Here is a 13,259-nt window from a genome sequence, read left to right on the forward strand (position 1 = left end):
ATTTCTAGCATCATCAGATCTCTCTACTTCTCTTGTGAAACTCAGTTCTGAGATTCCACTGCTGTCTTTCTTTGATAAACTGCCTTGGTCTAATTATTTTTATGTGAAGAGTTACTGCCACATGCCGCTTAATTGCCCCACCACCCAGTTGCTAACCATTATGATGATTTTGACAAAACTTAAAGTAATTCAGTTGCTCACTCTGACATCATTCCCTGAATATCTGTATCTCTTTCAGAGCTGCGTGGATTTATGCCAAGCTCTGCTTCTTCCTGAGAGGTAAATCTGCTTCTGTGAGCCCCCTCCCTTTGGGGTAGCTGCTGCTTCCACCATGAGCTGCTGCGGCGGTGTCCTCTTCAAAGCCACTGATGACCAGGTGAGCAACCCTTGTCCTGACTGTTTCCCCATTGTGAAAGGTGGTGTAGGAGCAGCAATGGAGGAGACGCTGGCAGAGAAGCAGGATGTACTTATGTTGAGAGTTACAGCTCCCTCATTCGCCGCCATGGCAAGACAATGGTCCCCAGAACAGGCTCCCCTTGACCCGTGTGTCACGTATCCCCAAGCCAGACCCAGACAACAATCACCGGAAGCATCGCCATGGCCTTAGGCATAAAGGATGCCATTGTTTAGATGGTGCAGCAATGGCTGCTGTGGGCCTCAGAGCATCCCCACCAGGAGCCAAGGTTCCTTCGCGGCTTAAACATCTGCTTCCTAGTAGGTTGCTGACTTTATGTGAGAACGGTGGTGAAGGCCAGATTAGATATGCACAACTTTCAACTTTATGCTCTGCAGCGTGGCCTCCATGCAGGGGACATTCGTTTTCTTCTTCTGCTTTTGATAAACTCTTCATCGTCTTTCCAACATCAGCTCAGGCATCATCTCCCAGTGGTGCCTTCTCTCCCCAAGTGAGAAGTAAACGTTCCCTCTTCTGCAAAAAATTGCCTTGGGGACATTGTTTTGTATCTACTTATTTCTATGTAGGTCTCCTCTACTAGATCATTCACGGCTGGAGGTCAAGCCCAAGTATTACTCATCTTTGTATCTCCAGCCCAGGGCCTGGTACACATGTTGTGAGTGACCAACAAACAGTTGTAAATGGAAGTAAACCAATTTATGTAACCAGTGGGTTTTGATAGCTTGGTGCCATTACTTTTTTTTTTTAATTTAAATATAGTTGATTTACAATGTTGTGTTAGTTTTCGGCATATAGCAAAGTGATTCAGATATACACACACGCGTGCACACACACATACGTATATACCCCTTTTCAGATTCTTTTCCATTATACGTTATTACAAGATATTGAATATGGTTCCCTGTGTTATACAGTAGGTCCTTATTGCTTATCTGTTTTATATATAGTGGTGTGTATCTGTTAATCCCAAACTCCTAATTTACCCCTCCCCCCCTTTCCCCTTTGGTAACCATAAGTTTGTTTTCTGTGTCTGAGTCTGTTTCTGTTTTGTAAATAAGTTCATTCGTTGATGCTGGTACTTTAAAGAGAGACAAAGCATGAAAGACCAAATCCACGTGTGAACTGCCTCACATCACATCACCCCGGTGCACATCCTCACACCCAGTTGGACTGTGGGCCCTGGAAAAGTGCACTTTATGATTGTGAGCAGTGACACAATCAAACACAAGAGTGAGAGCTCCCTGTACAAGTCTGCAGTGAATGTAACCACCCATCTGGAGTTGAAAGTTACCCGTCTATATCCATGTTCCCAGGAATATGATAAAGATTCTCCCGATCTCCTTCATAAAGAGGCTTCTTCATAAACCTGGCTTTGTACTCTATGGAACTTAGAGCCTTAACGAAGGTTAAGAGCCAGGGTTCCTGCCCTCTCTAACGATTTAGTTCAGAAGATTGGCTTTTCCTCCAGTCTTGCTGGTACAATGGATGTGGCATCCCTGAGCTGGTTACAATGGAATCCAATACAAAGGCTTTTATTAAAAGAAATCAAGCAGGCTGGTTGATGCCAACTGGATAAACTCTGCCATATTTGCATACCTGAGGGGGGCACCCACTGACCTCTTAAATTGTTTCATGCACAATGATTTTAATTTGGGTTTAGTTTGATCTTGCCGATTCCTGCTCCCTCCATGGTTGAAAGGCATTCCATATTCATCTAACATAATGATATGCATCATCTATCAAAGTAGAAACTTGTTCTCTTGCTTTCTGCAGCCTGTAGTTGAAGCCACATTCAGCTGAAAAGGTGTGGGAGGTCAGCAGTGAACAGGGGAGTTGAGAAAGCCCTTTGGTGCAACTAGAGATTATCATACTAAGTGAAGTAAGTCGGAAAGAGAAAGATAAATACCATCTGATATCACTTATATGTGGAATCTAAAATATAACACAAATGAACCTATCTACGAAACAGAAACAGACTCATAGACATAGAGAACAGACTTGTGGTTGCCAAGGGGGAGGGGGGTGGGGGAGGGAGGGACTGGGAGTTGGGGGTTGGTAGATGCAAACTATTACATTTAGAATGGATAAACAACAAGGTCCTACTGTAGAGCACAGGGAACTATATCCAATCTCCTGTGATAAACCATAATGGAAAAGAATATTAAAAAAGAATGCATATATGGGTATAACTGAGTCACTTTGCTGTACAGCAGAGATTGATACAACATTGTAAATTATACTTCAAAAAAAAAAAAAAAAAAAAAGAGAAAGCCCTTTGAGGAGGGAGTGGAGTTGATCAAAGCCTTTTAGGTAAACTTACCGGGACGTTTCATGTGTTCTGGATTCACAGAGATTGAAGGGACTTTAGGAAACAGAGACAGAAGTCACTTTGCCTCTGGGCCATGCCACAGGACACCCTTTTCAGGCACATGGATACACGAGTGTCATTTAAGAAAGGAGATTCCATTACCATCAGTAATCAATTGGCATTTTTTAATAACCTCCCCTAATAGTAAGATCTTTCTGACATCTGACCGACATCTTTCATACTGCAGTTTCTCTGCTGAGTTATATTTTTCACCGTGGAGATGAAAGACATCATCCATCATCCTCTTTTCACATAACAAATATACAGAAGACTCTCTAAGTCACCGCTAGGCATTGTTTCAGTTCTTTTCTCACTTCCATTGCTCTGATCATCTTTGTTATTGTCACAATCCCTGCCAAGTTCCCCACATCCACAGATACCCACTTCTGGAGTTGATCATTTATGAGCACTCAGTAGCATGAGTAATGAGGTGACGGCTGCTTGGTCCTGGAACGTTATACAGGGTGAATGTTTTTCCAGATTAGGTTGGCTTTAAGAAACCAACATATATTTAAACATCTCTCATGTGACAGGCACAGTGCTGATTTGTGTAGCCTGTGAACTATGTTTCCTTCAGCTCATTCTGCTGGAATCGAGTTAATTCCACATGGGGAGGTGGAGTAACCAGTGCAGGTTTCTCAGGGCTTCCGCCCCAAAGAAGCTGGGGAAGGGGGTACAGATTTGGGCAGGAACCACTGTGGCAAAGAGGCAGCTGATGAAGACTTTCATGCGTGTTTCTTACACCAGTGACTGCTGTCCAAATTTCCTCTGTCTCCATGAAATTACAGAGCACTGAGCCAAAAGAATCGGAAGGTCGTCCGAGCAGGTCCACAATGTCATGTTGAGGGAAAGACCCCAGCTCCATCACTGACTACTTGAGAGACTTTGGGAAGGTTGTCTATCATCGATGAACCTCATAGATGTAGTAGTCTATTTATAGAATGGACTACTAATTAGTACATTACAGTAGTTTCATGAGGATGAAGTTAGATAATATACGCAAAGTGCACATGATATCTATTATTTTATACAGTTGTCTATTTGCTACTTAGAGTTTTCTAGGAATGGAGTCATGGTATCTATTTTCTTGTTTTCTAGTATTTTATCAATCAAGTGACCATGATTCCTTCCTTATACTCAACTGAAATCTGTCCAGTTTGAGGTGTTTTTGTTGTAGTTGTTGACTTCCTTCCGGTTAGTCAAATATTTGAGTACTAGGCACAGTCATGGGCAACTTTACAGATGCTCTACATACCTTATCCCATTGAATCCATCCTCCCTCCTCCACCTATGAAACTGAGTCCAGGTGACAGAACCAAGTCTCAGAGACTTCAAGGGAGGCCCCTGGGGCCGCACAGATAGAGCATGGATCCCAACCTAGTCTTTCTTCCCTTTTCCCTCTGCTATGTTGCCCCCAAGACACATATTAAGTTTCTGTTTTGTAGACTAAATCATCCTTTTTTCCCTTCAATTTGGCAATCAACTACTGATTAAAAAAAATAAAATAAAACTATCATTTTAGAAACATAAACCACGGTACCGACTTCAAATCCTTTTTGGAATGAAAAATAATAATGATAATGTTGGGTTACATGTGAAAGGTGTGTTTCAAATATGAGTGGAAAATTAAACCAATGATTAGTAGTGGTAGGTCCAAATTATTTCAGGTTTGGTTAGTTTTGGCCAAGTTAGAAGGATTAATATTTTCCATCTCATCACACCTTTACTTACAGATGAACAGGCTTTAACTCAACATGATCCTGGTAGTAGGAGTGTGCATCAAGTCCACCTATGAAATCAACTGAAAATACAACATAGCCCGATATGAATAAATGTGCAAACTCACATAGTACTAGGTGATTTAAAAAGAACACATAGAAATAATATTAACAAAAGTATCTGCCTATCACAAAAATGGAAGAATGTGTATTTAAGATAAAGACTGTTCAAAATATTATCAGTTGTCAAAAAATGGGGAAGTTTTAAGAAACACACATAGAACTTGGGATCTTAGTGACTGAAAAATCACAGTTGTTACTGGCTTTAGTGAAAAATGAAGTAACATTAAATAACATTAGATTTTAAATAATGTGTTTGTCCTTAGGCATACAGATATGCCCTTTCCCCCTATATATCAAAAGATATACCTTTTCTTCTTGTTGCCAGAATCCGTTTTTTTCCTTAAGAATATTTATTGCATCATTAGAAAGACCTTTGAGAAGTCACAAAATCTATGTCCTTGCCTTCTGTCCTCAAGCTGTCCCTGACAAATAAGCACCTGCATTCTGTTGGGTCCCCTAATTTTCTTTCCCTTTTTGGCCATGCCATGCGGGCTCTTAGTTTTCCGACCAGGGATCGAACCCATGCCACCAGCATTAGGAGCGCGGAGTCAACCACTGGGCCGCCAGGGAAGTCCCTAAGCACCTGCATTTTGCAGAGGAGGTGTCGACTTCTCTCTGGTGGTGTGGTACTTGCCTCACAGTCTGTATAGACTCACTATTTTTGGTAATATTCTTTCTAATTTCTTTCTGTTTTGATCAAAGCCTCAATCTTTCTTTTCCAAACCTAATGTCTACAGCTAATCTTAGTTCATTTCTCCTGATTTTTTTTTTTCATAGTCCATTAAAAATATTAATTAGGTCATACCAAGCTCTGGTTATACTACAGCACTCTAACATTAACAGATATGTGGGCATATAGGAACACTGAACTCTGTGTCAGTGTGTTTAGGTACACAGCTGTGAATATTATATTATATCCTCCGCTCAAGACAGGCATACTAGTGAACTGTGATTTAGAGAGAGATGAATTAGCCTAGAAGTTCTAGTGAAGTCTTGACCTAATCTGACTAGCTCTATCCTTCCATCTCCACTGAAGGAGGTGAGGCGGAGCTTCACCAGATCACTGTGTAGACATGAGCTTTGGAGTCCTCTGGGGCTCACAACAACCAGGTGACAAGGGACCATCTCCAGGTAATACCCCTGGAGACCAGAGGAGGCTGAGGCCCATCCTTTCCCTACCAAGTCCCATAGGTTACCTGGATACAACCTCAAGGAGAGAAGCAGTGAGAGGGGAGTCAATGTGAGACACTAAAAAGATTTTCCCAGAGAGAATGAGCAGTGCCTAAAGGGGCCATTTAGTCAGACTGGATTAAGTTTTTATTAGATTAGATATTTAATCAAATATCAACTCCCTTACCTTGTTGACCAATGGGCGGGAATTTAGAAGAAAGATCACTTGATCAATTAAGATCATTGACTAAAAGTTGAATGATCCTATAATTTATAGGGCATTTTGGAAGTTAAAGGGGGTGTTAAACAAAAGTACAAATATATACATTTGTGAATAAAATTATTCACAAATTGAAAAATTATATTCAAAATAAAATTATTTATAAAAATAAAGATTAAAAATGAATACCTGTATTCATTAAAGCAAAATAAAAAGAAAACTTCTTTACATTTCTCATTTGAACGTTAAAATGGAACATTAACAGAATGATTATTTTTGGTATATATTCATGTACTGCCATGAATCTGCTCCTTAGCCCATCTCGTCTCTAACATACCAAACCACTGATATTTTGGGGAAAAAAATATATATAATATATAGCTTTTTCAGTATGGTTTTATTATTTTCATAAATTTATTTACAATCTTATTCAAAATTTCTTTTTATGATTAGTAAATGTGAAATTGTTGATACCTTAATTGACTGTAAATCACAGTATTTTTTTTTACTCTATTTGCTTTATTGTTTGCTGTTTCTCTTCCATATACATCTAGATTGACATGTATTGACACGTACACACAGAAATAATATATATACAATAACATTTTTCTGAATGATTCAAGAGTAAGTTACTTGCATAAAGCCCTTCACGCCCAAATATTTCAGTGAGCATTTCCTCTAAATAATAATATTCTCTTACATTTACACAGTAGAGTTTTCAACTTCAGGAAAATTAATACTGATACAATATTTTTATCCAAGCGAACAACCATATGCCAATTTTTTAGTTGACCTAATAACTTCCTATGTAGCATTAACTATTTTCACTGTGGAAATATCTTCCGTATAGGCGCTGCTAAATGCCAAGCAAGTTTGCTAAAGAGAGGACAGGTGCAGTATAGTTTAGCCCAAATACCTCCCCGGCACTGTTAGTTCTGTATAACATTTAAATGCTAATTTGTCCAGTTTGCTTGCTTTTGTGAGCATAAATTTCAGTGTTTTCCTTTTTTATAAGCTTTCATTTATTGCCATTTACTAAAAGCTTCAAAAGATGATTTGGGGGTGCTTCGTTTGATTTAATAACTTGATTTAATAATTTTATTTAAATTCTTTAACTGATCTTGAATGCAGGGCAGTTAAAATGTAGAAGACTCATTTATGAAGTGGTCACAGTCATTGTAGAGAACTTAGATTAACTTATAAAGCAGTTCTTTAAAGGCTGAAATAACCCTACCTCTGACAGATGAAGAGAAGCAAAGAGAGAAAATGTATTCTGTCATCCTGAAGTGGTTTTTGTTTGTTTGTTTGTTCGTTTTCAACATCAACCTCATTACAAAAATATTCTCAGGGAAATGCAAACCAAAACCACAGTGAGATACTACTTTATACCCACTAAAATAGCTATAATAAAAAAAAAATCAGATAATAACAAATGTTGGTAAGGATGTGGAGAAACTGGACACCATGCACTGCTGGTGGAAAGGTAAAATGGTGCAACCACTTTGGAAGACAGTTAGGCAGTTCTTAAAAGGGTAAATCTAGTTACCGTATGACCCAGTAGTTCCACTCCTAGCTATATACCCGAGAGAAATGGAAACATACGTCCACACAAAAATTTGTACACAAATGTTTATAACAGCGTTATTCATAATATCCAAAAGGTGGAAAAAGTATTGTAGTTTATTTACCCTAATGTGTGTGTGTGTATATATATAAATTTTGGGAACTAGACAAGACTACCAAAAGAGTAAGTATTAAGGAGGAATCATTGAAAAGTAGGTAATTAAGAAAGTGAAAACATCAAGAATCGTTTATGGATGGAACACAGCAGTGTGGCCTCTTGACAAGAGAAGCCTGGTGTTTCCATATTAGAAAAATAGTTTTTTATGCACACACCAGAGTAGGAAGGTAGTTGGAGTAAAGAGGTAAATTGAAATGCAAATGGAGGGCAAGTTTATAGACTCTGAAAGTGTTTTTAAAATGATGCTTTAAAAAATGAAGTTTTTTTTTTTAAGATGACTTAACAAAATACTTGAAAACAACTCAGTAGGAAAGACCTTCAGCTTTTACGTTTGCAGAAAGGTAGTTATATCCCATTGTTAAGAAAGTGAAGCAACTGTGCGTTCTAAAAGTCACTGTAATGAGAAAGATGTGAGAAGAAGATGCTGAATTGAAGGAGTTTCTCCAGTAGAAATAAGGAGATGAATTTCAATGAAACCTGGGAAGTAGCAGAAGAGGCACGGATGGTTTTCAGAAGTATTAGAAAAGGAGGTTTAGAAAGGAAGCATCCACGGAATCTGCAGTCATTACAGTGAGAACACCACAAAGGGTCTTTGCAAGAAGAGTGCCTTGGAAGAGGCGGGGAAGACAGAAGGAGGGGCCGGGCACAGCTTGGTGGGTGACCTGCAGGATAATTGAGTTGAATTCAATATACTCTGGTTATTAAAGTCTTAAAACGTAGAACAAAAAACTTAGCACAATTAACACCCGGCATCAGCTGATGCAGAAAAGCGTTATGCAGAGCATTGCCCCCTTCACCTGTTCTCGGAAACTGAGGTGTTACTATAAAAGATCCCGCAGGGAGAGCCTGCAGCCAGGAAACCGCATTGTTTGTAGTCCTTTCAAACGTACTTCCTGTGCCAACTTCCACTTGGAAGAAATGATGTTACTTGGAATGGAATATCTTTGTGGAAGTGACCACCATGAGAAGAAATGCTAAATCTCGTTTTGGGAAAATAAGGGAAGGTACATTTTTGCTTCTTAAAGATCATACCCACAACCTTTGCCAAATCATATTCTGTTACATTTTATTGAACCAGACTTTAATCATGGCAGATTAATAATTAAAATTTCATCGTATACCCATACAGAACAGCTATTAAAGGTCAACAGTCTTTTTGGGGGGGGCATTGTTTTCACAGTTGTGTAGTATTTGAATCCCATCCTAAAATTCTGTTATTCTCATGATAATCTTCACATATTGAGTACTTGCTGACAAGACATTTGACTTGCAGGAAGACAGCCGGGTGTGTTACCTATGCCTCCCCACATCCAATTAAATTTTACTGGGCTAGCCCGTTATTTTTCTTACATCGTGCAAGTAATTTATATTCTTAATCAATATTTAAACATGAATGCTTTAGTTTTAATCTAGTGAGTGCCCGATGTATCTTTCTTTACCGATTTATGAAGAATTTCATTGTTATCCTTGTTGGCACAGCTGGGTGTTTGAAAGCACACGGATTTTGGTCCCTGAAATATCTGGATCAAATATTAGTTCCACTTCTTGCAGGCTGCGAGCTGGGAAGACTCAGCTCTCAGTGTACTCGTCTGTACAATGCCTGCCAGGCTGTGGACGCCCTCGGTGAGATAAAAGCCGTGGACTGTGCAGCAGACCGCGGGCTGCTGTTGATTTATTCACACATTTATCTTATTCCGATGACACATTCCCATCAACTACTGATTTCCAAAATTTCAAAACCTTTGTTTAGCTTAGGATAACAATGGTTTGTGAGAATTCCAGCATTCTATTCCCCCTTCCCCAGAAGAGCATCTGTCCTTGGGGAACCTGTATTGAGCTTGCGTCTAGTCTGATTTTCTCATATTTGGAAAGAGTAGCTAGTCTGGAGGAGGGAGGATTGATTAGTCCATCACGTTTTGAAGGCTGAGGTTTCACCATCTCTGAGTGTTTCTTATTGTGGAAAATTAAGCTTCCCCGTATAAGGACGTGGCAAGGAAGAAAGTAAAGCTCAAGGGAGGCAGAATTTTCGGAGTTCAGTGTCACGTGGGATTGTGGCTCTCCCTCTGTCCAGGGCTGGTGCTGGGCACTCCCTGAGCACGTGCCCAGCCCATGTGACCCGCCCAGTGCACCCGTGATCCGCCTGAGTGCACACCTTTTTTTTTTGGCTGCGTTGGGTCTTTGTTGCCGCGCGCGGTCTTTCTCTAGTTACGGCGAGCGGGGGCTACTCTTCCTTGCGGTGCGCGGGCTTCTCATTGTGGTGGCTTCTCTTGTTGCGGAGCACGGGCTCTAGAGCGCAGACTCAGTAGTTGTGGCGCACGGACTTGGTTACCCCGCGGCATGTGGGATCTTCCCGGACGAGGACTTGAACCCGTGTCCCCTGCACTGGCAGGTGGATTCTTAACCACTGCACCACCAGGGAAGTCTGCACACGTGACAAACTTGATCACCATTTTTTTTAGCTTTTAACTGGCATTGTTTTTATTCTCTAGTCCTTTCCCCCCACAGTAGCACAAATACTGAGGGAACATCTCTCTCTTTTTTTCTTGGTATTTCAAGTCACTCCGTGGGATTCTTTGTAGGTAATATATCCCTTTTATGCAAAGTGCACAGAGTGACTTTTTTTTTTTTTTTTTCCGGTATGCGGGCCTCTGGCTGTTGTGGCCTCTCCCGTTGCGGAGCACAGGCTCCGGACGCGCAGGCTCAGCAGCCATGGCTCACAGGCCCAGCCGCTCCTGTGGCATGTGGGATCCTCCCGGACCGGGGCACGAACCCGCGTCCCCTGCATCGGCAGGCGGACTCTCACCCACTGCGCCACCAGGGAAGCCCCAGAGTGACTTTTTCCTAATGCTTTCAGTGTTTAGATGCAGGGATGCACTTATTCTAGTTATTCTGTAAGGATCCCATGGACCGTCTCTAGAATTTTGTCTTTGATTCTTGCAAGGGGGAACCTGGTTATGGTGTCCTTACAGGGTCCTTTGATAAGAAAGTATCTACCACCGTGGCTTCTTTCCTCACTCTTAGTTGCTAGAGTTGTATCACCTTTATAAAGATGCCTCTGACATACCAGCTCCCACCATCCTACTTCCTCAATACACACATACACTTTTTTTTTTTTTTTTTTTTTTTTTGCGGTACGCGGGCCTCTCACTGCTGTGGCCTCTCCCGTTGCGGAGCACAGGCTCCGGACGCGCAGGCTCAGCGGCCATGGCTCACGGGCCCAGCCGCTCCGCGGCATGTGGGATCTTCCCGGACCAGGGCACGAACCCGCGTCCCCTGCATTGGCAGGCGGACTCTCAACCACTGCGCCACCAGGGAAGCCCCACTTTTTTTGTTTTGATTTTCTCATATTCAGAAAGAAAGGAGCTAGGTTCTCTTTTTTTTTTTCTTTCTTTCTTATTTGTGTTTTCATCTTTAACAGTGTATTTTCTATTCCCTTTAAAGTTACTCAGCTTTTTTAAAGCGACACAAATTGTGCTATTTTCCTATTGTAGACATACTCTTAACCCTTTGGTTAATCTTCATCACTAATTTGGTGGAATGGCTGTTTACTCTTATCAACTACAGTTTGGCTTTCCTGAAGTCTCTTTCAAAGTTTTTGTAAGTTTTCAGTTACTGTCTGCTCCGAATCACTGGAGGCTTTGTGTCACTACTGCTGGGCTCATTCAGAGGAACATTTTATTCTAGAGAAAACAAGATTTTTAAAAATTCTGAAAACACCTCCCTTTTCTATTTTTGGAGCTCCCTTTTCATTTTTATTTGGCTGAATTTCCAGCTTTTGTTTCTCTCATGGGTCCAGATCTCTGGAAGCAGATGTTCCCATAATCAGTGCTGACAGTTTCTTCCCACTTTAAAATTTTCTAAGAGTAGATAATATTTAAATAATGGCATAATGAATTTTTAAAATCTCTTTGGGGTCAATAAAGCAGAATAGAATGGCTGAGAGGAAAAATATTGCTTAAAAAGGTAAGGGCTAAAAACAGTTCTAAGAAGCTGTCTAAACAGATATAATTTTTCCCTTAAGTAATACATTTTTTCTCAGTTATCCAAGTTTTTCCCAATATATTTTTATCATTCTCATTTAAATCTGGCTAATGTTCTACTTTGCTCAATAAATCAAGTGACAAATACTTGTTGACTTTGAAGTCTCTCTATAATTCATTTTTACTGTCTGCTTCTACAATTTTGAACATTTCCTCTTTGAATATTCTTTTTTCTTTTTAAAAAATAGCCTCTATTATTACTTTTGGTTTTCCCATTTCTAGGGCAGACTCCCTCCCCAAAATGCCATTTCTTCTGAGATCGTTTTATAAATTCTTTTCTCTTTCTATGAATTACTGTTCAAAGAAAATTGAATCTGATCATATTCTTCCCAAGATTAAATCCATTCATTGATTGCATGTCATCTAGCAGAGTATCCCGGCAGGAGAGACCTGAGTAGGGTGTAGGTGTGCACGTACACACTTGCTGAGTAAGACTTGGGGTGGCTAGCCCTTTGGGGTGGTCATTTATTGCTCGGAAAAAGTAATGTATTTATCACAGGGTGCCTTATACATGTTAACTTTCTCTATAAGTGCCAAGATATAAAATAGGTTGGGACTCACTGGTGTTAAGACAGAATCCAAGGTCCCTCAAAGACTGACCCCGCTGTTCACTTAGTGAACTGAACATACCTCACTCCTCATCACTTCCTGAGTATCCCATGGTTTTCCCAAGCTTTGTTGACATACTTTTGCCAGTATTTAAAATGCATTTCCTTTGTTCCCTTCCTCATGATGTAATATTCTTCATATAAGACCATGTCCTCATGCTCTGAGCAGCCATGCTTGGTGCCCTGACACACAGTTAGCCTCTGCTTATTTTTTTTGTGCTTCTGATTCACTTTATACAGACCATTATCTACACTTTACTCCTCCATAATTATTTACACGCCTTGCTCACTTATTAGAATGTAAGATCTCCTGGGAAAGGGACCACGTCTTATTCATTTCTGTATCCTTGTGGGTCTAGTATACAGAAGTCTTTCAATAACTGTTTCTTGAATGAATGAATCAAATCAATAGAGGATTAGCTATTTAAACTTGTTTAAAGTCCTAAAATTAATCAATAATATGCTGGAACTGGACTCTACTTTTGGATCTGGATGGGTTAATGACCTCAGACAAGAAGAGATGTGGGAGAAATGCTGAATCCAATCAAGCATTTAAATGTCTACAAGAATTGGCAAGCTACCTAGAATATAGAAAGAACACAGAATTCCATCAGGAGCTATGGTTGAAAGGAGTCAGTGTAATGTCAGCAAAGCATCTGAGTCATGTGGGAAGACATTAAAATGTTTTAAAGCATTAGTGAGTATAAAACCAACCAGAAAGAGACTCTTAATCGGAGTAAAGTCTTGCGTCTACTCAAATCTAACGTCATCTGAGTCCTGATGCTGTGGGCGGCGGAATTAATCACAGTTGAAGGGTATGGAATGAGTTCTCCTCTTATTCCACCAACTATTTCAA

The 13,259-nt window shown here is 40.2% G+C and overlaps 1 protein-coding gene and 1 long non-coding RNA gene across 2 annotated transcripts in view; one reads left to right on the plus strand and one right to left on the minus strand.

Annotated features, from left to right (window-relative positions):
• LOC307175928 overlaps positions 1-13,259 on the plus strand; it is a 91,693-nt gene that overhangs the window by 29,728 nt on the left and 48,706 nt on the right. Inside the window, exon 2 of the long non-coding RNA XR_013824556.1 lies at positions 239-376. This is a non-coding gene — a long non-coding RNA (uncharacterized lncRNA). The remainder of the gene's footprint in view (positions 1-238; positions 377-13,259) is intronic.
• The window catches only part of NKAIN3 (sodium/potassium transporting ATPase interacting 3), a gene marked incomplete at its 3' end in the record, with an annotated part of 507,014 nt that overhangs the window by 5,295 nt on the left and 488,460 nt on the right, over positions 1-13,259 (minus strand). Inside the window, 2 exon segments of the mRNA XM_079901639.1 lie at positions 4,515-4,519; positions 4,522-4,584. Coding sequence (XP_079757765.1) covers positions 4,515-4,519; positions 4,522-4,584 — 68 coding nt within the window.

Source organism: Stenella coeruleoalba (genome assembly GCF_951394435.1).
Source record: "Stenella coeruleoalba genome assembly, chromosome: 17".
In the NCBI taxonomy this organism is placed as follows: Eukaryota; Metazoa; Chordata; class Mammalia; order Artiodactyla; family Delphinidae; genus Stenella; species Stenella coeruleoalba.